The sequence below is a fragment of the Mya arenaria genome, chromosome 10 (genome assembly GCF_026914265.1).
Source record: "Mya arenaria isolate MELC-2E11 chromosome 10, ASM2691426v1".
Classification (NCBI taxonomy): Eukaryota; Metazoa; Mollusca; class Bivalvia; order Myida; family Myidae; genus Mya; species Mya arenaria.
In genome coordinates, this window is record NC_069131.1 from 34,637,316 (window position 1) to 34,660,350 (window position 23,035).

The window sequence follows — 23,035 nt, forward strand, 5'->3', positions numbered from 1 at the left end:
CTTTCTCGTACACCAATGTCATAAAATTGTTTTGTATCTTGTAATCAAGTAAAAATAGACAAAAAATCAGTCTCGTTTGTTCAGGTTTGGAATATCAAAATGTTCAATGCCAAGTATTAATTTGCCGACAAATTAATGATAAAGTTTCGTTGCACTTTATATTGACACGTTCTGTATTCTTGGATTTGTATATTGTGATACCAACTGACCACGAAATATCTGCTTTTGAAACCTGACGAATCTGATTGCATCAATGCAATATACGTCAACTTAAGTGTATATTTTATTTTGACATGATAGCTTGCTTTAAATAATTTTCTGGAATGGGTTCGTCCATCGCACAATCTGAGGCCATCTTATCAATGGAACACCAATCAAATATAGTTAAATCAAGAAATTGACTTCAACGAAGAATGTAACATATTAAAGTGAAATAATGACTAGCATAATCAAACAAATATTGCAAAAACAAAGAATTAAAATAGTACGATTTTAATTATAAAAATATATCTATAATGATAAGTTACTCAGAAATATCGATTCGCAAAGTCATGGTACGACACATACATTGGTGAAATGTCCCATATAGTTTCATCTTTTTGTCAGTTCAAACAAGATTGGTTTGATTTTGCAAACGGAGTTATCAATTTAATCTGAATGATTGAAAAATAAATAAATTGAGATTATTGATCTTACGATAAACGTTACATAATAAAAATGTGCAATTAAACATATTTTTTATTTCAAAGATATTTGTAATAAATAAACTGATTAGATTAGAATGATACAAACGGAAACAACAGAGACATGCTAAAATGTTAAACGATACAGAAAAGGCCGAACACTCGCTAAACGATAGACAGATACCGCCACAAGTGAGGCACTTCAAATCTCTTTTCAGTTTCAAAACGAACCACCGCTTCTTGGTTGCACAGCCACCTCTGCCTGACACAGTTGTCGATTTCATCAAACTTGCTGTTCAAGAAAACTGTTAACCTATATATACGATATATGACTCGTGCAATAAGTTGTTGACGTCTTTAATAAATCACGTTGCAAAATATATAATAAAGCAACGTTTATACATTGAACCCTTAAAATCGTAAAATACACGCTCTGATAAATATCAGAACACTAATAAATTCCGTTTTGAGTAACCACTTCTATGATATCCGCTAAATCTCATTCAGATGTAAAAAACTGGTTTCCTGCTTCTTATATTGTTTTATACAGGGGATTGGTATATTCTTTCCTGTTGACAATCAGACAATGAAGCAGGGGAATTGGCTTATACTTCCCTGGTGACAATCAGACAATGGAGATGGGTATGGTTTCCGTACGATCCTCCACAGATCAAAGTGCAAAACACTTTTTAAAAATAATGCTGCACTTTGAACTCGAAAGAGAGGTGATATTTAAGGTTGGTTTAAAAAATGAAATGCAATTTTAATAGTTGTTAGCATTATCCTAAAACAAATATAACACATGGAGGTAAGCAACATTAACACCAACAACACAATGGGCGAAAATAACCTTTTTTACCCTGGTAGCTACAGACTTTGAGATTTCTTTAGCCCGAGCCAGATTTCTAAAGCCAATCAGTTTACAGAAAAAGACGAGGCATCTTTATGATTTCTTCATATGATTTTAAGTCAAGGAACTATATGAAAAATGTACATTATCTTATATTATTCATTTATATATTGTACTGGTTATGGTCCTGTTAAACTATGTTGCCAGGTTGTGAGAAGGATGGTGGTGGTTTGAGGTGGGGGCCTCGATCTGTCAACCTGTGTTACAAGCGGGTGGGTGTATTGTTAAAGTAGGTAGGGTGGGGGTGTCCTGTCTGTCAATATATGCTGCTTGCGATATACGTAACATGTTTTACTAACGTCTTTTACATATTTTTCGGTAACAACATATTCAACGTTTATTTAGAAAACAAAACCACGTCAAATATTTAATATCTCTCAAAAACAGTATTGATAGCCTGAAGTATTATTTTCGTAAACATAATTATCTTCAAGCTTGACAAGGGCAATTACTGCTTCAGAAATTATCCGTACCGATGTGAAATTTTCCGGAAGTCATTAAACGGTGTCGATGTAAACATTGTCAACACCAATTTCACCACCACAATAAACACGATTACCAACACTACCCTCACCACCATCAACAACAACATCATTATCATCACCGCAACCAACAATCACCTGTACAACATTGTAAAGCATTTGCTTGTAAATAATATGTTTTCGTTGGAATTTAGACCAAGAAAGATAAGATGATTCCACACTGTAAGTACTTGGACTGGGATACAAAACTGAATGTTCCGAAGTCGGCTGAAAACTGTGTTGCCTTCATCAAAGAAGTAGAAGACGCATTGAAATCATCTCACCTAAAGGGAACGATACTGGTGCATTGTCTGAACGTACAAGCTTTGATTTAGCTCCCATTCGCCTGGAAACGGTGTCTAAGTGTAATAATTATGAATACCTTTAATATCACAATAGCCATGCATCTCTAAAACATCCGAAAATGCAAATTTAATTAAAGAAGAGATAGCATCTGATTTCTATGATCGTTGATACCACTATTTACACGACCATTTTAACAGGAACGGTGCGGGAAAGGGTGGCCTTTTCTGTGTTGTATAGACAGTACTTGAACCATTGCGTGAAGATAATGAAGTCAGTGTGGTCAATGTGGTGATGGAAGTCAGAGCTAGACGACCGCTCGCAAATTCCAAATAAGATAATCTTAAACCTATACTAATAGGTTATATTGTATATGTAGACAACGCTGCTGAGTAACACTGTTGTACAATGGTACAATAGAAACTACAGGGACGAACTAAGTAGCGAAACACTTAACATTGACCCTGTAAAAAGGCATAAGGTGTAAGGCCCAACACGCATTAAACGAGACACTCAATAAAAACTGCTTGTTAAATTCGAATACCCATAAGCGATACATGCTTCAAATAAACATTTAATAAACGCGAATAAACCACACTACTTTTATATTGAATCATATGTGTGTGTATCTACAGAACGTCAAATGTTAATATAAACGGGGTTTTTTGAAAATATCATTGTAATTATTTGCATTGATTTTTCAAAAACAGTTGATAATTAAGAGCAATAGTTCAATATATGAACGCCACTAGCTGCACGGTAAGCATGCCGAAATTATACAGAAATTGTATTACAAATATTTCACCAATCGTTTGTGGTTAAAATTTTATGGCCTTCTACGCTCCAATTGTGTAGTGGATGTTATGGATACCAAATATATTTTCATGATATTTAATGAACTCATTTTTCAGAATAATTATTATTTAATATACTATAACTAACCTATTGTGTATGTGTATGTTCCGGAGACATTTGTAGAAATCAATTGCAATACACAAATATTTGAAACGTCTATTAACATGTCTTAAAGATAAAACGTGTTTGTGTTTGGTTTTCTTTATAATAATTGCTGTAATTAATCGAGCCTGTATGTACTTTCTAGTGTTATGGGCTTTGTTAAGTATGTCGATGACGACATGTATTGGACGAGAAGATTTGTACGCGATATATATTTTTTGTTTTATTTTATTTTGTATAAAAACCAACATATATACATGCTTCAATATTACAGTAAAACTGCGATCGCTCGGGGTCGCCGAGGACCGAGCCTAAACCTCGAGGGAACCGATGTTTTGAACGACCCGATTTTCAATTCTCCAGTCTGTAATGAAATATATTTCAGCGTATTTTCAGTTTGAAGTCGTCTGTCTACTAAGACACCGATTATGTGTTGCGTTATGGAAATCGCTCATATGTTCACAGGCTGTCGTATACTATATGTATACTAAATATAAAATGTAAAAGAAATATCAATAAATGAATAAATAGAACATTTCGTTTTTACAAAAATTGCCATATTGCAAAGCAAAGTGACAAGATGGTATTTTTTTCAGATATTCCGATGTTGAATCGATATGGTAGTGTTTATTCATATTTTTATTACTCATTTACATTTCTCACAATTTACCTCTCGTCATAAACTTCTCATAAATATCTTCTAAAATGCCCATATCAACTACTATAGGTCATGCGTTAACAGTGTTAAACGGTTTTTCATACCTTATCAAATTGCCTTTCAACTGTTATTGCAATTATTACAATAAATAATTATTATATATTATAAGTAATAATTGTAATACCTAGCAACTATTTGTTTATTTGAAACATGCGTTCGGGAAAAAGTGTGAAATTATGACCCCGAGGGAGCCATAAGGTTTTGTGCATGATTTATGTACTTGGGACCGAGTATATTGCTCGACTCCTCGACATATTAAGGTTTCGATGCAGCGTAGGTATATTTTTATGGTAATAGCAGGAACAAAATTCGGGACCAAGGTCCGACCTCGAGGATACGCCGGTACACGAACGACCGCTTGTTCGAACGACCGCAGTTTTACTGTAAATTGTTTTCTGTAAGACTTTCTTTTATGATGTACAGTCGAACCTCGTTATGTCGACTTTTTCGAGACCTAGTGAAAAAAGTCGACATAACGAAAAGTCGACTTATCCGAATTACAAAAAATATCATCAATCCCAACACGTTTGAGTTGGATTGTCCGATGTTAAATCCACAATTGATCGGTCTTGTTACATATTTTCGTCGTGAAAACAGCAAACTTATTATTGAAAAATAAAGTAAAACAAAAGAAGAATTATTTGTGTCAATTTTATTTCTTTTACGTTTATGGATCACGCAAAACACATTCTTTGTCTTGATACCCTTCTCGACTTCAATGATGGCTTGGTACTTCTCGGTGTAAGATTTCGATGACAATTTTCTTTTAGAACCCTAACTCCCTATGGCCGATCCAGATATCCCCCCGGATTTTATAGCGGGTCCTTCTCTGAATTTGTACACCAGAGCAGTGGAACTAACATTTGACATTTTTAAGTTATTCTTTCTGTTCCCATTCGGGATTGATATCTAATCAATAAAATGTTCATGTTTTATACAATACCAAAAAGAACTTGAGCAATAAATGTCTCCTTAATTAAAAACATAAACAAACAACTTTAATTACTCTCACTTACCAATTACATTATTGTATCCCCTAATTATGACAGTTTGTTATATTGACACGCACGGTATTTTGCGACATGCCGCAAACCGCCATGAATATTTTCACACCTACGTCTCGATCTACAGTTCGACATAAAGAACATAGGAAACGTGTGCAATTCGACCACTGGGACTGAAAAACGAGGTCGACATAGCGGAAAAGTCGAGATAAAAATCGACACAAACTGATTTATTTTATATAGAATAAGAAGGAATACATTCGGGACCGGAAAGAAAAGTCGACATAACCGAAAAGTCGGCTTATCCGATGTCGACATAGCGAGGTTCAACTGTATATGCTTTCTATAAACGAGTATTAGCCTTTAGCATGGCGTATTGCACTATTATTAATTAAATTGCAGACGCAATATTCAAATGCTGATTCAGAGTATTCAAAGTATTTTTGCTTGGTGTATTTTTAATTTTGGTTTGAAAGAAAGTTACTTCACCGGGTAATCTCATTCATTACAAAGTGAGATATGTGAAATGGTCAAAATGAATAATGGGACATAATATATAAAGTTTCACTCAAACTAATACGGCTTCCATCATACAGTGCATTGAGTATTCTGCGCCTAAAGTAACAGGATTCTTCTCTATTTGATTAATGTATGTAAACATTTTATGCATTACATTACATGTATTGAAATTTATAAGCATGTATCATGTTACCTAACTTATGCAAGTATGTTGTACATACTGATACTGTTTAAAGGTTCTTCTTCTTTGTAACTGTTTGGATCCATTTTATTTGCATGTGAGGTCATAACAAACCATTTTTGCTATTTACTTCTCAAATAAGAGGTGCAGTGTTTGAATATGTCAAGGCGAGAGAACACGTGTTTAATCACAATAACTAGATGCGATGCAGGCAACAAAAAAACATCATATTATAATAATACTTTTATTACACACATCCCTCATAATTTATTTATATTTTTCTATTTTAATTTACTAGACATTAATCGCTATATGTCAAATGTTTATATGTGTAATAGCTGGTGCGTATTAATATATTATGTAAGTTTGTTTTTTGAAAAGGGGCTACTAAACCTATTAAGCGAAACCAGTCACTAAAATTCAATTTATTGAGCGAGTGAGATGGTAACAGACTGGAGAGAAATGATACCACACTGGCTGGAGTAAGATGAACACACTCTGGCTGGAGAGAAATGATACCACACTGGCTGGAGTAAGATGAACACACTCTGGCTGGAGAGAAATGATACCACACTGGCTGGAGTAAGATGAACACACTCTGGCTGGAGAGAGATGAAAACACTCTGGTTTGAGTGCGATGATAATACTATGGCTGGATTGATCGAAATGATTTACCTCAGTTGGAGTGATATGATAATGCTCTGGCGGGCGGGAAATGATAACACTCTGACCGGGAAGAGATGATTACACTCTGGCTTGGGTGAGATGATAACACTTTGGCTTGAGTAAGATGATAATACTTTGGCTTGGGTGAGATGATAACACTCTGGTTTGGGTTAGATGATAACACTTTGGCCTGAGTAAGATAATAATACTTATGGCTGAAGTGAAATGATAACACTCTGGCTGAAGTAAAGTAAGAGAAAATCACTCTGGTTGGGGTGAGATGCAAACACTCTTGATTGAGTGAGCTGATAATACTGACTGGAGTGAACAGATTACACTCAGGCTTGATCGAAATGATAATGCTATGGCTGGAGTGAGATGAAAACATTCTGATCGAAAAAGATGATAACGCGCTTACTTGAGTGAGATGATAAAACACTAGCTGGAAGAAGAGATAATAAACTCTTACTTGTGTGGGAGTATAACACTCTGGTTGGAGTGGGATGATTACACTTTGGCTGGAGTGTGATGATAAGATAACTCTCTGGCTGGAGTGAGATTACATTATTTATATTATTCACTCTGGAGTGAGATGATAAGACACTGGCTGAAGTAAGACGATTTCACTCTGACTAGAGTGAGATGGTATCACTCTGAATGGAGTGAGATGATACCACTCTGGTTGGAGTGAAATGATAACACTTTTGCTGGAGTGAAATGAGAACATTCTTGCTGGAGTAAGATGGTAACTCTCTTGCTTGAGTGAGATCATTACATTCGGGCTTAAAGGAAATGATATCACTCTGGCGTGAGTAAGATAATAATACTCGGGCTGGAGTAAGATGATGATACTCTGTCTTGAGTGAGATAATAGCACTCAAACTGGAGTGAGAAAATATTACACTGGCTTTAGTTAGATGATAACACTTTGGCTAGAGTGAGATAATAACACTATTGTTAGTGTGAAATAATAACACTCTGGCATGAATGAGATAATAATACTCTGACTGAAGTGAAATGATAACACTCTGGCTTGAGAGTGATGACAACACTCTGGCAGGACTAAGGCGATAACACTCTTCCTAAAATGATATATTATTACTCTGGTTGGATTGAAATAGTATCAATCTGACTTCTTGACATTTTAAATTCATGCAGTATAACAATTAGCAGTCGTATGTGATTTCACTTCCTTATTTCTTTGTCAAACAGTTTCGTAATAAAGCTTAGACTATTTAATGGTCATGATTCATCAATGCTTTATTGTTTTATCGTTATGCACGTGGACAGAAGGAGTAACACTTTGAATTTGCAATATTTTTTTAGAAAAATAGACAAAAGTGCCATCATTTAACAGGTGACATCTCAATTGGAATGTGTTTTTTTATTGAAGTTGTTTCCATTTTACGTTCATCATGTGGATAGGATACGATGCGGTGATTCTTTGTCTGATAGTTCTTCAATCTCGAGGTATTTATTTATCCTGTTTTTCTTAATTTCTGAAACTATCGTTTTGACATTCTACAAAGCTAGTTATGTATCTTTAAACTATAGTGTTTATTTAATAAAATCCTATTAAAAAATAAGTTATTGATACTACAATTTTTGTTTGTCTGTTTGTTCTTATGTGTTGATGACAAACGAACTTTGAAATTGAAATGAACGTCAATAAGACACCATTTTTTAAAAACACATGCACATGCTTCCCGGGAGAGAGCACCGAAAACCCTTTTCGTATATTTGACATTGGGAAGGAGCATCCTCGAGTTCTCCGATTGTCAAATCCAGGAACTGGAGCTAGTGGCGTCGATTAAATTAGTGTGAAATCTGACTATTGGAATATCGAGAATCAGTAAGACAAAATGTATAACAATCATCAAAAGTCAATAACAACATTAAATCTGATCGTTTTGACATGGCAATTTGGATTTGTGCAGATACGTAGTTTACTCATAAATGATTGTCATAAACTGTACAGAATCAAATCCAATAACTCCAATAAATTCAATATTATCAATAAATATTTAAAAAAAAGTCAATTAAAGGCAGTCAATAGTTTTTATCATTGTAACTTGATAAAATGAAACAGTCATAGGATGGAAGTGACGTCAAAGTCGTACACTATTTAATGACGGCACGTAGTTTAACGGAAATACCAATGACGTCGATAAAAACTAAAATATGATATTGACACATACAGATGAATTGAATGAGGATTGAAGAAATTGTGTAAAATGAACATAGTATTAGGTTTCTATAGTAAGATAAGCCAAATATTCGACTGTATTTAATATAGTTATAGTTTGTTATAACATCAGTTGGAATAACAGAAACATCAGGCAATGAACATTCATGATCCAATCACCAATATGGGTAGCAATATGTGAACTAGGATTTATGAAGCATTATATAATCAGTATTTCGTAAATGTGATGTGTATATCTTGATTTTAGAAAAGTTAATGTACATACGTTTACTATATAATCGGTTCAATCAGTAAAATATTTTCCTAAAATACCATGAAACGGCTTTTGTCTGAATATTGAGTATAACATGTAGGAGTGTTGTTATATTATTTGTACAGGAAATCCAGGTGAGTGTAAGAATTGCGGTTGCTGCGCTACCGGACGATCGTACAAATGTAGAGTCGGAGATTACTGCAATTATGGCTGCCTAGATGGATATTGGGGTAAAAAGTGTGATAACAAATGCAGGGACACTAATTGTGCCAGATGTATAGGCAATAGAGGACAGAGCTGCCAAGATTGTCAAACTGGCTATTATGGCTTCAATTGTGGAAATCGGTGTGGTAGTCAGTGTAAAACCTGTCAACACTTGACAGGTTGTACGGAATGTAATACCGGATATTACCTTAAAGATGGTGCATGCATTAAATGTCAAAACACTGGATGTACATGTACGATTTCCTCACAGTGTAATGGGTGTGTTCAGGGTCATTACCTTAACCCAGAACTATGTTCAGAATGTCCTAATTATTGTACATCGTGCATTAGTTCTACACAGTGTACTTCTTGTTTGGATGGTCGTTTTGGAAATAAATGTCAGTATCTTTGTAAAGAAAACTGCGTTCACGGTATTTGTTTGTCAGCGAAAGCTTCTTGTCAGTGCAATATCAAATGTATCGAAAATAAATGCGATTCTTCAACGGGAAGATGTCTTCAAGGATGTATAAATGGATATTGGAACCAAACATGTGACAGAAAGTGTGAACCAGAATGTTTATCTTGCAATCAAGCAGATGGTTCGTGTTCAAAATGCAAGAGCAGTACAAGATATGGACCTGGATGTAGGCAGGAGTGTAGCAATACATGTAAAAGATCAGAATGTGGCATTTATGGAACTTGTACAAATGGATGTGTTGCAAATACTTTTGGAAATCGATGTGAACACACATGTGAAGTTTATTGTAAACCTAAGGGCAATAACACTCTTTGTTCTGAAAATACTGGAATGTGCTTATACGGATGCAAAACTGGATATAGTGGGATGATTTGTCCTCAAGGTACAGCACTATTTTATTGTTTAATTCCTTTTCTGTACATTATAACTAATAGTATTATTTCCGTTTTCTGACATAAGTGTTTTACGCTTGTGTTTTATCGCCCAAAGATAATGTATCTGTAATGCTCGGTATAACATGCATGGTTGATATTTCATTTACTATTCGTATCTCCCCTTTGTTTGAAACAGAAGCGGACAAACAAACTTCATCAAATGCATCACTTGGTTTGGGTATTGGCGGAGGAGTTGTTGTTCTTTCTGTCATTGTGATTGTTGGACTGTTTTTTAATCAACGAAGGTAATAAACGAAATGTACACATTTTTCATAAGCAAAGAAATTACATGCATCGATTAATCATACATATCTTAATAATAGTAAACATACAACGGTAATGAAATGACCATGCATTTTCAGAAGAGTCAATTTGAGAAATAGAAGCGAAACGCCCGTCAGAGAACCTGCGAATTTGTCCGTCTTCTACGCAACTGTGAGCAAAGGAAGTACGTACGTGCTCTGTAGAGTCAGTAATGATATTATTGTGTACTCATTATAAAAGTGTTTGAATTGAAAGATGCTGTTAGGATTTAGCACATTACGTTTACACTAAATAGACAAAAAGAGATCATTTTATTATTAAAATAGCTTTGCTGTTGAATGAACAATGATGTAATATAGCAATCAAATACATGTTTATAACACAATGAACAATCTAAATAAGTATGAATATACTCCAACCTTTATTTGTTTCACCAGGAGCTTCCCAAGTAGGGTATGCCAATGGGGATACCAACAATTTGCACTTTGTCAATAACGTGGAAAACCACACTTACCAGAGTCCACCACCGAGAAGGTTTGTCAAAGAAAGGACTCCTATCATTTCAGAAGAAAATCTTGAAATTGGTAAGATTGTTATCTAATTAGTAAATAGGTAATTTAATGTTTCTACAAAGCTTGCGTTAAATCAAACTAACAATTTGCAAGTCGATTGGTTTGCCTTATATAAAGCTCGCATTTAATTAATCTTAATATATCAAGCATGACTTGTGTTAAATGAAGTTGCCAGACGGTTATTTTAATAAAGCTTGAATAAATCTGAAACTAACGAGATGCAAGACGGATAGGCGTTTCCATAACTCTCGTGTATAATCAAATAAATGTTTTTGCAGACAAATATAGAAAAAAAAACATATTGGCTGAATATTACAATATTGCAGACGAAGATGATGCCTTTTCAAGGAAAACTGCAGTAGTATTTGAGGACAATTGTCGTGTTCATTATAACAACGCTAACAAAGTGCATGTAGCTGATCTAGCGGAATATGTTCAGACTCTATTGTTAAAGGACCTAGAAGAGGAATTTCAGGTATAGTGCACCCCGTAGACGCTCATTTTTCTGAATATTTTTTTAAGTGACGAGTTACGTGAAAGTATGTCATATTGGGATGTTTACTTAATATACTCAACTATTAACGAGTTGTCATTAAATTAAAATCTTCAAATGTTTTTTTTTTTAACTTGCAGACAATTCCATATGGTCTAGCGAAAGCATATGAAGTTTCACAAATGAAACTCAACATGCACAAAAATAGGTACAGAAATATCTACCCATGTAAGAAAACCTCTTTCTTACATTAAATTGCATGTGTTTGCATTGCATAATATTGACATTATCCTAGTCATTTTATATTCATACTGGAAATGTCAAGCAGTTATGACTCCATTGTTTATCTCAATATTGTGCTCTTATGATTTTATGTTTAACATGACATCATTTAGCCAATAGTGCATGCAGTAAGACTTATCGGCATTTCCTTTATACAAACGCATTTTGTCGAAGACATTGGAGCACGCTTGCAAATATCACTGGATATGCGAGCAAATTCTAAGAGTTCTGTACCTTTTTGTGCGTTGCAGTAATTGATCAGAAGCCTAACTTGTTAATTTTTAGATGATGATACGCGAGTTTTAGTTCGCGGTGGAGAAACAGACTACATCAATGCAAGCTATATAGACGTATGTTGTTTCTGAGTATTGTAAATTGTATCTGCTACGCTGTGTGTCTCTTGCTAATTGTCTGATAAGTCAGAAACGTATGCCTCTATCGCTGTCGAATTGTTTCAGCCATTACTTCGGTAACAATTTACTGCATATTTGATATGGAGTACATATTTGCCAAAGTATTTTACTGTAATTATATTTACCTTAATTTACATTTCATTTCAGGGATACAGAAAGCGGAACGCATATATTGCTACTTTGGGTAATATGACGTACTTCAATAAGCAAAACCATTAAGTCATGTCTGACAATATGATATTAGAAATATTTATTTGTAAATGTTTACGACCAATTTTGTGGAAAAATAATTAAGTTCATATTCAACCGAACTGTTTACGATTTATAATCTTTAATGTGTATATAAATACTAAATCAATAATGAACTCATTAGGTCCAATGGCTAAGCAGCTTGGCGATTATGGCCAATTCTGGCAAATGGTCTGGCAACATAAAGTGGAGAAAATTGTCATGATGACTAAATTGAAAGACGAAAAGGTAAGGGGATATCAACATGCATAATGTGACTTTCTGTAAAAAATTGCAATGTGGTTTTAGTTGATATAGGTTTGGGCACGATAACAGTTTAATTTAAATGGCCTATTTAGTATGTTATGATTTTGTAATGATCTGAAAACGAATAAATTTGAACTCTGCATGAACAATAATGAACTGAAATAAACAGCAACGTTTTAAGCTTTAATTTTCCGAATATGATTCCTCATATATATATTTAAGTATAATTTTCTGCGCGTTTAATAAATATAAAATACGTATGAAATTGTTATTTTACTGAAGAGCCTATTTCTTGTGTAAAAATACTTTGGAGTTGCGTCTCCTTTGAGTTCATAAACTATTTGGTCCATGTATTCAACAGTAGTTATTATATGCATATATTTCTTTGCAGAAAACTCTATGCGAGCAATATTGGCCTGATCAACATCAAAGTAAATTGTACGGCGATGTAGAAGTCGTGTGTAAGGTTGAAAAACTGTACGCAGATTTCATATGGAGACATTTCACGCTTTCGAGGGTACATTCAAATTGGATACTACGCATCGGTCAATAAACAGATAATTAAATAAAAAATAAAGGCGGTTAATCGGTGTATTCACACCTGGACTCCTCAAATGACCAAACGTTTTCCATCACATATGAAGTGCAATTCAAAAAAGTAGTCTAATATTGTTATTTTCAAATTTTCTCTGGAAAACGCAAACAACAGCATAAATGACATATACATGACATTTATACGAAGTATACATTCGGCTGAACGTAATGAGTTCAGATGTGTCATCGACAACGCATACAGTCGAAACCCGTTGGTTTGATATCGCTTGCTCGAATTCCTCGTTAGCTCGAACTTGATGTAAAAGACCGATTTATTACTCCATGCAAGCATGACCTCTTTGCATGAGCTCGGAGTATATTGACCGATCCCTGGGATATCGATTCAACTGGTTTCGACTGTACATGTTATGTAATAAAGCGAAATTTGACTGGTAAAAACGTCGTTTTTTGTACTATCTAAGGTACTTGAACCATGTTGAGTTCATCGTTTTATGGATATGTTTTCAACAATGAAAATGCAATAGGATTGTTAATTGGTATTGTACATTATCATTATATTTTACACAAAATCAAATATAATTTAACAAAATAGTACTCTAAATTAGATAAATGCAATTGTAATAGCTGAAATAAACTAAGGACAGTGTTTTAATAGTTGCCTAACCATGCACTTAGCCTCTTAACGGGTGCGGAAATTTATCGTTTTATACATTATATACTAGTTATGCTTTGAATAAATTTCCTTTTAATAAAATAGATAAAATATATCATACTTAAGTTTGACTATCGATATTCCCCGTTTACCGGATAAGATGTTAATTGTGTGTGTAAGTGTATCAATGTTTAATGATATCAACTAAGCGCTTTATGAGAATATTTTCCATAATGCTAAATATTGTGCGTTAATTATAGGTAATACATAACTCCTGTTGAATTAAGCTCAGAAAAATATATTGTTTTACTTTTGTAATGAGTAGAATGTCCCCTAAATTTTACCTAGGTATTTTGAGGGGTAACGTTAACATCTGTAGATGCTCTAAAGCGCCCAGAGAGCTACCCGCCAGAAAACAATGTCTGATCGATAACCACGGAATTAATAATGATGATTTTTAGTTAATTTAAATTAGTGTCGTTTTTATTCTTTGTACACATTGTCAGCTTATGAACAGACTTGTCAGCATGTTTTATTTCAATATTAATTAGGTATCACTAATCAAAGCAAAGGCATGCATCGTCGATATAAACATATTCATATCATTTTAAACATGTTATTCATATCAACATTTTTTTAACTTAATACTTTTTGTTCCCCAAAAATGGAAACAGAATTCCGAAGAAAGAAAATTGCATCATCTACAGTTCACAAGCTGGCCAGACAATGGCATCCCTGACGACGTCACATCAGTTACAGAGTTTAGACAGAGGGTAAACGCCTTGCCGAGTACCTTTGACGGACCAGTTCTTGTACATTGCAGGTTTGATTAAAAACTTTGGGTCAGAAATACTGATTATAAGCGTACATTTCCCAGTTTAAAGCGAATGAGATTGACAATGAATAATCGAAAATAATATGGAATCAAAACATAATAGGCTCATGAGCTTCAGTGTCGAGGTAATTAGATACAAAACATTTATAATAATATGTAAACGTTTACAAAAATAAGGCCAATAAATCAGTAACAAAATCAAAAGAAACACTATAGCAGAAATCGAGCCGTACAATACTTAGCCATAGGTCGAGGACCAAAACAAGATGCACCACTGTAAACATTTTTTTTCAAACGTTTTAATCTAAAATGAAAAAAAAACAACAACACAATTCACAAAATCATTTTGGCAGAATATGACATCAATGTAGCGGCGGCTGTCAACATTCAAATATATAATGCTCTCTTTTATTTACAAAAAATATTTTTGAACAAATTTATTAACATGCTTCCCTTCTAATCATAAAGTTAAAAATACGTGTCCCAGAATCGTCCTGCAACAAGTAACTCATTATTGGTTTGAATATAGAAACACATTCACTGATCATAACCAAATTTTGGAGGCAACATATAAAAAAGAAAAACATATACTCAATGTTTATAATATAAATCCATGTCTCATTGTGCCTGTTTCGTAAAAGCAGCATAACTTCTTCATGCAGATTCCATGCTGATTATTTTACAAACATGTTTTTGTCATAGGTTGAATTTGTGAACTTCAGTGCTGGCGTAGGAAGAACCGGAACCTACATAGCTCTAGACATTTTGACCAAAGAGGGTGAGGTGGAAGGTGTTATTGATATCCCGGGATGTGTTCACAACATGAGACAGAACAGACCCAACATGATTCAGACCTTGGTGGGATGATTACTTACGTGTATATTGTATAAGATTAGTTTTACCTTATGACGTCTATTTAGCACACCTCCCTATAAGTTGAAATAAATCATAATCGGGTCCGTTCCAGTGGTAAAAATACTTTAGCAGCATTCGAGCCAAAACATGTTTAGTTCAAAGGTTGACATCTATACCACGAGACAAGTCTAAGCTTTGTGTCAGGATTACATCAATATTTATATTGATGCTACACTTATAGGTAGAACATTACTTGCATTCATTCATTGTCCGTCAAAGTGCCGCGCAACAAGCCTTGTTTATTCATTTATGATTGCTATTTTAGAGTCAATACAAGTATCTTCACCACGCTTTGGTCCATACATTGACTCTTGATTGTTTGACAATAAGAAGAGAACATTTCAGTGAATATATGGAGAAATCAAGCAAACAGGAGATACAGAAGCAATTTGAGGTAAGATTATTTTCAAAATATTGAATGTGAATACAATGCATCAAATTATATACAATGCATTATCATAATTCAAACATAATGTTGCATTCGGAATACACTTTAGAAAATGCAATTGAGTCATGAGAACAAGTCGGATAAAGAACTACAAGCTATTGCAATGAATCGGCTGATGACAAAGAAGAACATGAAACATTCGGATGTACCAGGTACAACTAGTGTTTCGACAGCACTTTTATCTATCTTTGAAGTATACTTTTTACATCCCATTCAATTATGCAAAGAATAAAACCCAGTCATAGATAGTTAATGTGATAGTCTTTTCTATAAATTCAGATAAAAATTTTGAAACTCTAATAATTCGCGATTAACATGTTTTGATTTATTATTTATTTATCAAGCTTTGTTTTTTGTAGTTTTCATAATATTTAAATGATTTATATTTTTTGTTTCTGTGTATTGAAAGGTGATTCCAACGAACCGCAATTTAATCTGGTTCTGAGAACAAGCGAGTCTGATTGCATCAATGCGATACACATCAACGTAAGCGAATGATTTGCATTAACAAAAGATGCAATGTACAAGTTTGCTTTATTACTATATGTTAGTTATCATTGGCTTTAGAATTATACTACAATGTAAACTATAGAGACAATCCCATAAATAACAGCTGAATCATACAGGTATAAAGGCTCAAGAAAAGGTCTATAAAACTAAACGAGAAAAAAGCAAAACCCTATAATGAAATTTTGACACATCTCTTTTTCAGAGTTTAAAAACAGAACACCGCTTCTTGGTTGCGCAAACACCTCTGCCGGACGCAGTTGCTGATTTCATTGCATTTGCTGTTCAAGAAAACTGTTCATGTATCATTAATATGGAGGCACAGTTGGAAAAGCATCAGGTAAAAATGGACTGGGCAGATATTTTACTAGAGTACAATGAACTTCGGTTGGCACTTTTGCAATAACCCTTAGGTGGAGTTTACAATGAGTTTTTATTTTATATTATTACTACCTTTATACAAAACATGACGTAGCCAGAGGCGGATCCATTAATTGACTTGCGCCCCTCCCTTAGTACTGAAATAAATTTGGTTGAACGTTTTGAAAGGGTGGTGTATGGGTCCTCCCCCAAGCAAATTTTAACAATTTCTATTCTGAAATGGTGCATTTTATTTTGGGCGTATGCTATTACTTTTCGTCTCCTATATTGAAATAAAAAAAAAAACTTGGACGATTTAAGGTTGTGCTTCCCCCAGAATCCGCTAGCGGTAGCATTATGGGAGAGCATCTTTAGATATTGTATTAGGCCTAGGAATCATTTGTAGCGCAAAAAATAATTCTTTTTTTTATTGAAATTTTCTTCGAAAAACACGTAGTTTGTTGTATGAACAAATGAACAACAATAAAAACAACAGCAACCATCACCGCACACAACAGTAACAACCAATTATTCACTGGCGGAGTGGCTTAGCAAACGTTGTCTATATATAGATTGTTTTCATTGGAATATAGATCAAGAGAGATGTGACAATTCCACACTATGACTATTTGGACTGGGATACGAAACACAATGTTCCTATGTCGGCACAACACTTCGTTGACTTCATCAAAGAGGTTGAAGACGTATCCAAAGCATCTCTCTTGAAGGGACCGATACTGTTGCACTGTCTGTACGTTGAAATTTTGCTTTAGCTTCCATACGTCTTAAATTTCGCCTTAGTGGAATTATTATCAATGCCTTCGTAGCTTCGTTATCTCTGAAATAAAAGCTTTAATAACAAAAACCTATGGATATTGCATAAATCAAATCTCTTGTTTGTGTGGTTAGATAATTGCTAATCCCATCTATGCAATAAAGGAACATTGTACAGATATTGAAATGCATACATTTAAAGAGATAAAGAAAAGCATTTGGTGTTACTTTCTAAGATTATTTTCCTGACATGATATAAACTTTTTGTGATAGAAATGGGGCTGGAAAAAGCGGCCTTTTTTGTGTGGTCTCGACATTACTTGAACAATTGAATGAAGATAATGAGGTCAGTTTGGTCAATGCCGTGCAGAAAGTCAGAGCTAGAAGACCACTCGCTATTCCAAATAAGGTAAATATAAAAAACTTCTTCAAACAAATGGTTCATAGTGCATGATGAATTAATCTGCTTGGTAGTTGGTTTGTATTACAATGATACAATTAAAACCACAGCGACAAACGAAGCAGGAAGATAATTATTGATGAGTCTATTAAGAGGGGTTCAGGGTTTAGCATACACTGAATAAGAATCACAATTAAGCTATACTTGTTCTATATGAATGATCATGAATCATATAAATATTAAATGAACAATAATAAAGAGTTTGTTTCACTTTACCTTTTTCGTTCTACATGTATGTGATATATAACTTAATATCTGCACTTATAGTTTTCAACGGCATATTCGGTAGTATTTATGCCAAAGTAACCATTAAATTGTTTAATAAAATGTAACTTCGTCGGTGCAAAGTCATGACGTTATGTTTTTTAAGACGTTATATTATATAATTAAAATGTATTCAATCGCTTTTATCTGGTGAAGACTAGATAAAGTCGATCAATATTTAAAAAGTGAAAGTTTGCCATTTTTTTATATTTATAATCAGTTGTTCATAATGTTAAATATAATTGTATTGTGTATGTTATCTTTTAGGAACAGTTTTACTTCTGCTACGAGTGTGTTCTACATTCCGTGAACGCAATGGATAACGCTGTGTATTACAACATTAGTGGGGATATCAAGAGGGAATAAACTGGCTGACGAATTCGGAATAATGACACAAACATATTAACATTTACATTTGATAGTAATTAAAAAAAATAAGATATGCTTTAATTAAGTGCAGCCGTGATGACAAGTATTTCAACGTAACTGTATTGCTATTCTACTTCACTTTAATGGCCAGATAAACAGAACAGTAGTATTCCCTTAGCCAAGAAACCATAAATCTTTGTATTGTAAATACTGTTGTACTTATTTGCATATAGTTATGCTTTTATTTTTTACCATATTGCTCAGTGTTTTCATGTTTTGATATTTTATTCTCTTATCAGAACGTTTTCAATAATGCGAGACTTTATATGCAAGCGTTTAGTGTGAAAGTATCAATTGATAAGTAACTACTCTATTTCAATATATGCACGCTACTAATTGCACGGTAAGCTTGTCTATATGTATCAGAAAACATATAACATTAAACACTCGTGAGTGAAAGTGTCCAAAGCTGTGCGCTTGTAATGCAAAAAGTTACAATCTAGTAATGAATGGAGTGGATGCATTAACTTTATATATATATATATCATTTATTTTTTGTATATTCGTATAACAGATTATTTTAAGCACCTGTTTAGGAACATTGATTGTTTATAAAACAACAACATCGAACATCAGAAAAACAATTGGAAACCCCAAAAAGTTATATACAGATACTGATAGATGAATTGCAGCAAAAGTAATGCAAACCAGATAAACAAAGGTGCAAACATTCATAACAATGGTCTACTTCATGCAAATCTTCTCTATGTACATCACATCTCGTGTACGACATATTTATAAACGCCTATAGCACTTAAACACACTGAAACGCTGTATTAAATACGGCAGGTAATTAAACCCAAAAAATACTTTCAGCCATTTTTCCATGTATCAAATTTATTGTGTATTCTACAAAGTCCTCCAAATTAATGGAATAAGTACAGAAAACAATGTGATCATGATAATGTACAATGCGATCATAAAATATCAAAGAAGTTACTACAGCCACTTCATTCACTATAAACAACGAGCGCAAAGCCCAAGCTATTAAAGGTGTCAATTGGTTCGGTGTCGTTAGTTTTCTGTAACAAATTGTCAAGCTAACCCTGTACATATTGGCGTGCAAACATTAACTATGGATGTATCTCATCAAATGCTACCTATCGCCCGTTATGTTTGCTTATTGAGTCTCGCCAATCGGATAATGTTCTGATATAATAAAACATGCGGTAAAAGGACTCAAACGCATAACTATATGGAAATATTTACAATGTTATTTACAACACAATGCTCATTTTGTCATATTAAATACTAGCGTTCTGTTTCTTATGTAATGACGGTTATACAGAACAAATAATGTTTGCAAGTATAACCATGTCTGCAAATGTTATACAGTACAGCTCAACATGTCATCATATATCTGTCTAATGGTTATTCATTTGTTCGTGTCAAGGACACACACCTGATATTGCTCTTAATTGGAGAGCCGGCTTCATTCCCTTTTACAGTGTATAACGCAGCATTCCCTCTTTTATTGTATTACGCAGCATTCTCTCCTATATTGAATCTCGCAGCATTACCTCTTATGTTGCATTTCGCAGCATTTTCTGTTGCGTTCATGGAATGAAGAACACACTCGTGGCAGAAGTAAAACTGCTCCTAAATGATCAATTTCATATAAAAAAATGCATTTAAAAATGAATTATATGCATAACTGCTTTGTAAATATGTAAAAGGAAGGCATATTCGAACTTTCAGAACATGATTGAACTGTAGTTAGTCTTTACGACGAGAGCAAATGAGTGCATTTAAGTGAGCGACGTAATATAAAATAATAAAAAAAACGTCACGATGTAATACCATCGTAGTCACTATTTCCTGTTCAATTAAATAGTCAGCATGACATAAATATTAGCAGATGTAAAATTAAAAAAACAATATAAGTACAACTATTATGTGGTTAAAACACAGAGATTTGCTTAGAGACTCGAAATGTATTGCGATTAAAGCTCTTTTATTATTGTTCAATAGTTGTATAGTTAATTCATTGACAGTCGTTTTAAACAACCAGTGTTTAATTGTGTCTCTAGAACAGTGTATGGCTGCCAGGCTTGAACCGTGTCCACTTTGACAAGCTCATTGTTAATTATCTTCCTACTTCAATTGTCCCTGTACGTTATTGGTTTCCATTGTATCATTGTGTTACAAACCTATTATCAGGCAAATCATTATACACAATCATACAAAATAGACTTATTGCAATGAAACAGTAGTTTTAAATTCTGTAAATCACCTTATTTGGAATAGCGAGCGGTCTTCTAGCTTTGACAGTCTTCACCGCATTGACCACACTGACTTCATTGTCTTCAATCAGTTTCTCGAGTAAGATCGAGACAACACATAAAAGGCCGCTCTTTCCAGCACCGTTCCTGTCACAAAGGCCGTGAAAATAATTGGATCTCTAATCATTAAATAAAATATAGTGTTTAATCCCTTCTTAATTTTGCAATATGTTTAATGTTTAATCTACAGTATCAATATATGCCTATCAAGATTCGATTGTCCAATGTGATTGTGAAAGGACATAGGTTATCCTTAAAATTTTAGACAATAATAAAAGGCGAATGGGAGTTCAAACAAACTTTGTACGTACAGACAATGCAACAGGATCGGTCCCTTGAGGCGAGATAATATGGAAGCGTCTTCTACTTCCTTGATAAAGGCAACAAAGTGTTCTGCCGACTTCGGAAGATTGAATTTTTTATCCCAGTCCAAGTATTCATAGTGTGGAATTATCACATCTGTTTTGGTCTTTAATACAACAATATCATATTTTAACAGGAAATGTTTGCGCTGTTATATCATAAATGCATATAAGACTGTTGTTTTTGGTGGTGGTGCTATTGTTTAGGTCGTTGGTTGAGGTGCCATTGCTGTTCTTGTTGTTTTGTTGATGTTACTTACATTTATTTTTATTTATTTTTGACGCTAGGAAACTATTTATTTTTTATATAATTTTAAATACAATAGAGAAAATGACATTTTGTAATTTTGGTAAAATCTGTCTTAAATCTGACCTTTCTTTCGTGTTCATAATGTAGCATTCTTTTAACAAAGTGTATTTCTCTTTGAGCTGTGGATGATCGTACGGAAACCATACCCTCTTTCATTGTTTGAGTGTCACAAGGATAGTACAAGCCAATCCCCTGTATGAAACAATATAAGTGGCAGGAAACCAATTGTTCACATTTGCACTGAATATAGAGGATATCAAAAGTTGTAACTTAGTGTGGAGTTTATTAGCTATCAAAATTTATAAAAAACGAGTATTTTATGTTGTTTAAGGACTAAATACATAAACGTCTATATTACATTCTATAAAGTGCAACTTATTTATTAATGACGCTATGTTAGAACTTAGTTCAATAGTAATATGTAAAATATAAACGAATATTGACAATCAATAATTGCTTCGTTATAAATGATTAAAAATAAAATCAGATTAAAACATAGTGTTAACTAAATTTTAAGCTGCAATCTCACAGATTGAACGTTTTGACAACTTTTTTTCTTTTTTTCTTTGAACGAGCCAATTTTTTGCGAAAATCTATAAAAACCAGTTATATAAGACTGCTGTCAAAAAATCAGATTTGCAGATTTTTTTTTTATATTTACGTACAAAACATTATGTTATATGCTTTTTTCTTAAACCGTTTGTAACGGATTAAGCCGTAAAACATTAATTTTTGGATGGAAATATGAAAATCTACGATCGTTTGCAGATATTTACGCAAAAATTTGCTGTTTCAAAGACAAAAAAAGTAAAAAAAATGTGTTAAGATGGTCAACCTGTGAGAGTGCAGCTTTAACGGTTAGCGTTAAAGAGCAAAAACTTTGTAAAATATCTTGCCAGTCATATTTTACCTCATGCTTTTCCAAGTATGCTTCCATACTAACGATACATGAACAGTTTTCTTGAACAGCAAGTGTGATGAAATCAGAAACTGTGTCAGGCAGAGGTGTTTGCGCAACTAAGAAGCGATTTTTTGTTTTAAAACTCTGGAAGTACAGATTAAAAATGTCACAAATGATTTTGTTCCAGCAATTCATTTAAAGCAAACTAGCACTTACATGTATAACATATACTTACGTTGATGTATATTGCATTGATGTAATCAGATTCGCCTGGTTTCAAAAACAGATACAGACGTGGTCTATTGGAATCACCTGAAGATGTAAAACACCAAGAAAACAGATGATATATACACATTAACACAAATGTTCAACATTACAAGAATAACAATTTTCAAATGAAAATTGGTTTTGAAATTTTAATCGTT

At 33.6% G+C, this 23,035-nt stretch overlaps 1 protein-coding gene across 1 annotated transcript; it reads left to right on the forward strand.

The window, feature by feature from the left end:
- Positions 1-7,770: 7,770 nt before the first annotated feature.
- LOC128205642 (tyrosine-protein phosphatase Lar-like) lies at positions 7,771-18,888 on the forward strand. Its single transcript, XM_052907448.1, has 20 exons — positions 7,771-7,932; positions 9,047-9,985; positions 10,174-10,282; positions 10,400-10,485; positions 10,739-10,885; positions 11,152-11,348; positions 11,507-11,594; positions 11,934-11,998; positions 12,209-12,245; positions 12,435-12,538; positions 12,948-13,073; positions 14,438-14,586; positions 15,321-15,456; positions 15,779-15,907; positions 16,011-16,113; positions 16,371-16,447; positions 16,674-16,808; positions 17,422-17,579; positions 17,876-18,011; positions 18,594-18,888. Exons 1-20 carry the CDS (start codon positions 7,878-7,880, stop codon positions 18,690-18,692), a joined length of 3,075 nt encoding a protein of 1,024 aa, XP_052763408.1. The 5' UTR covers positions 7,771-7,877; the 3' UTR covers positions 18,693-18,888.
- Positions 18,889-23,035: the final 4,147 nt, after the last annotated feature.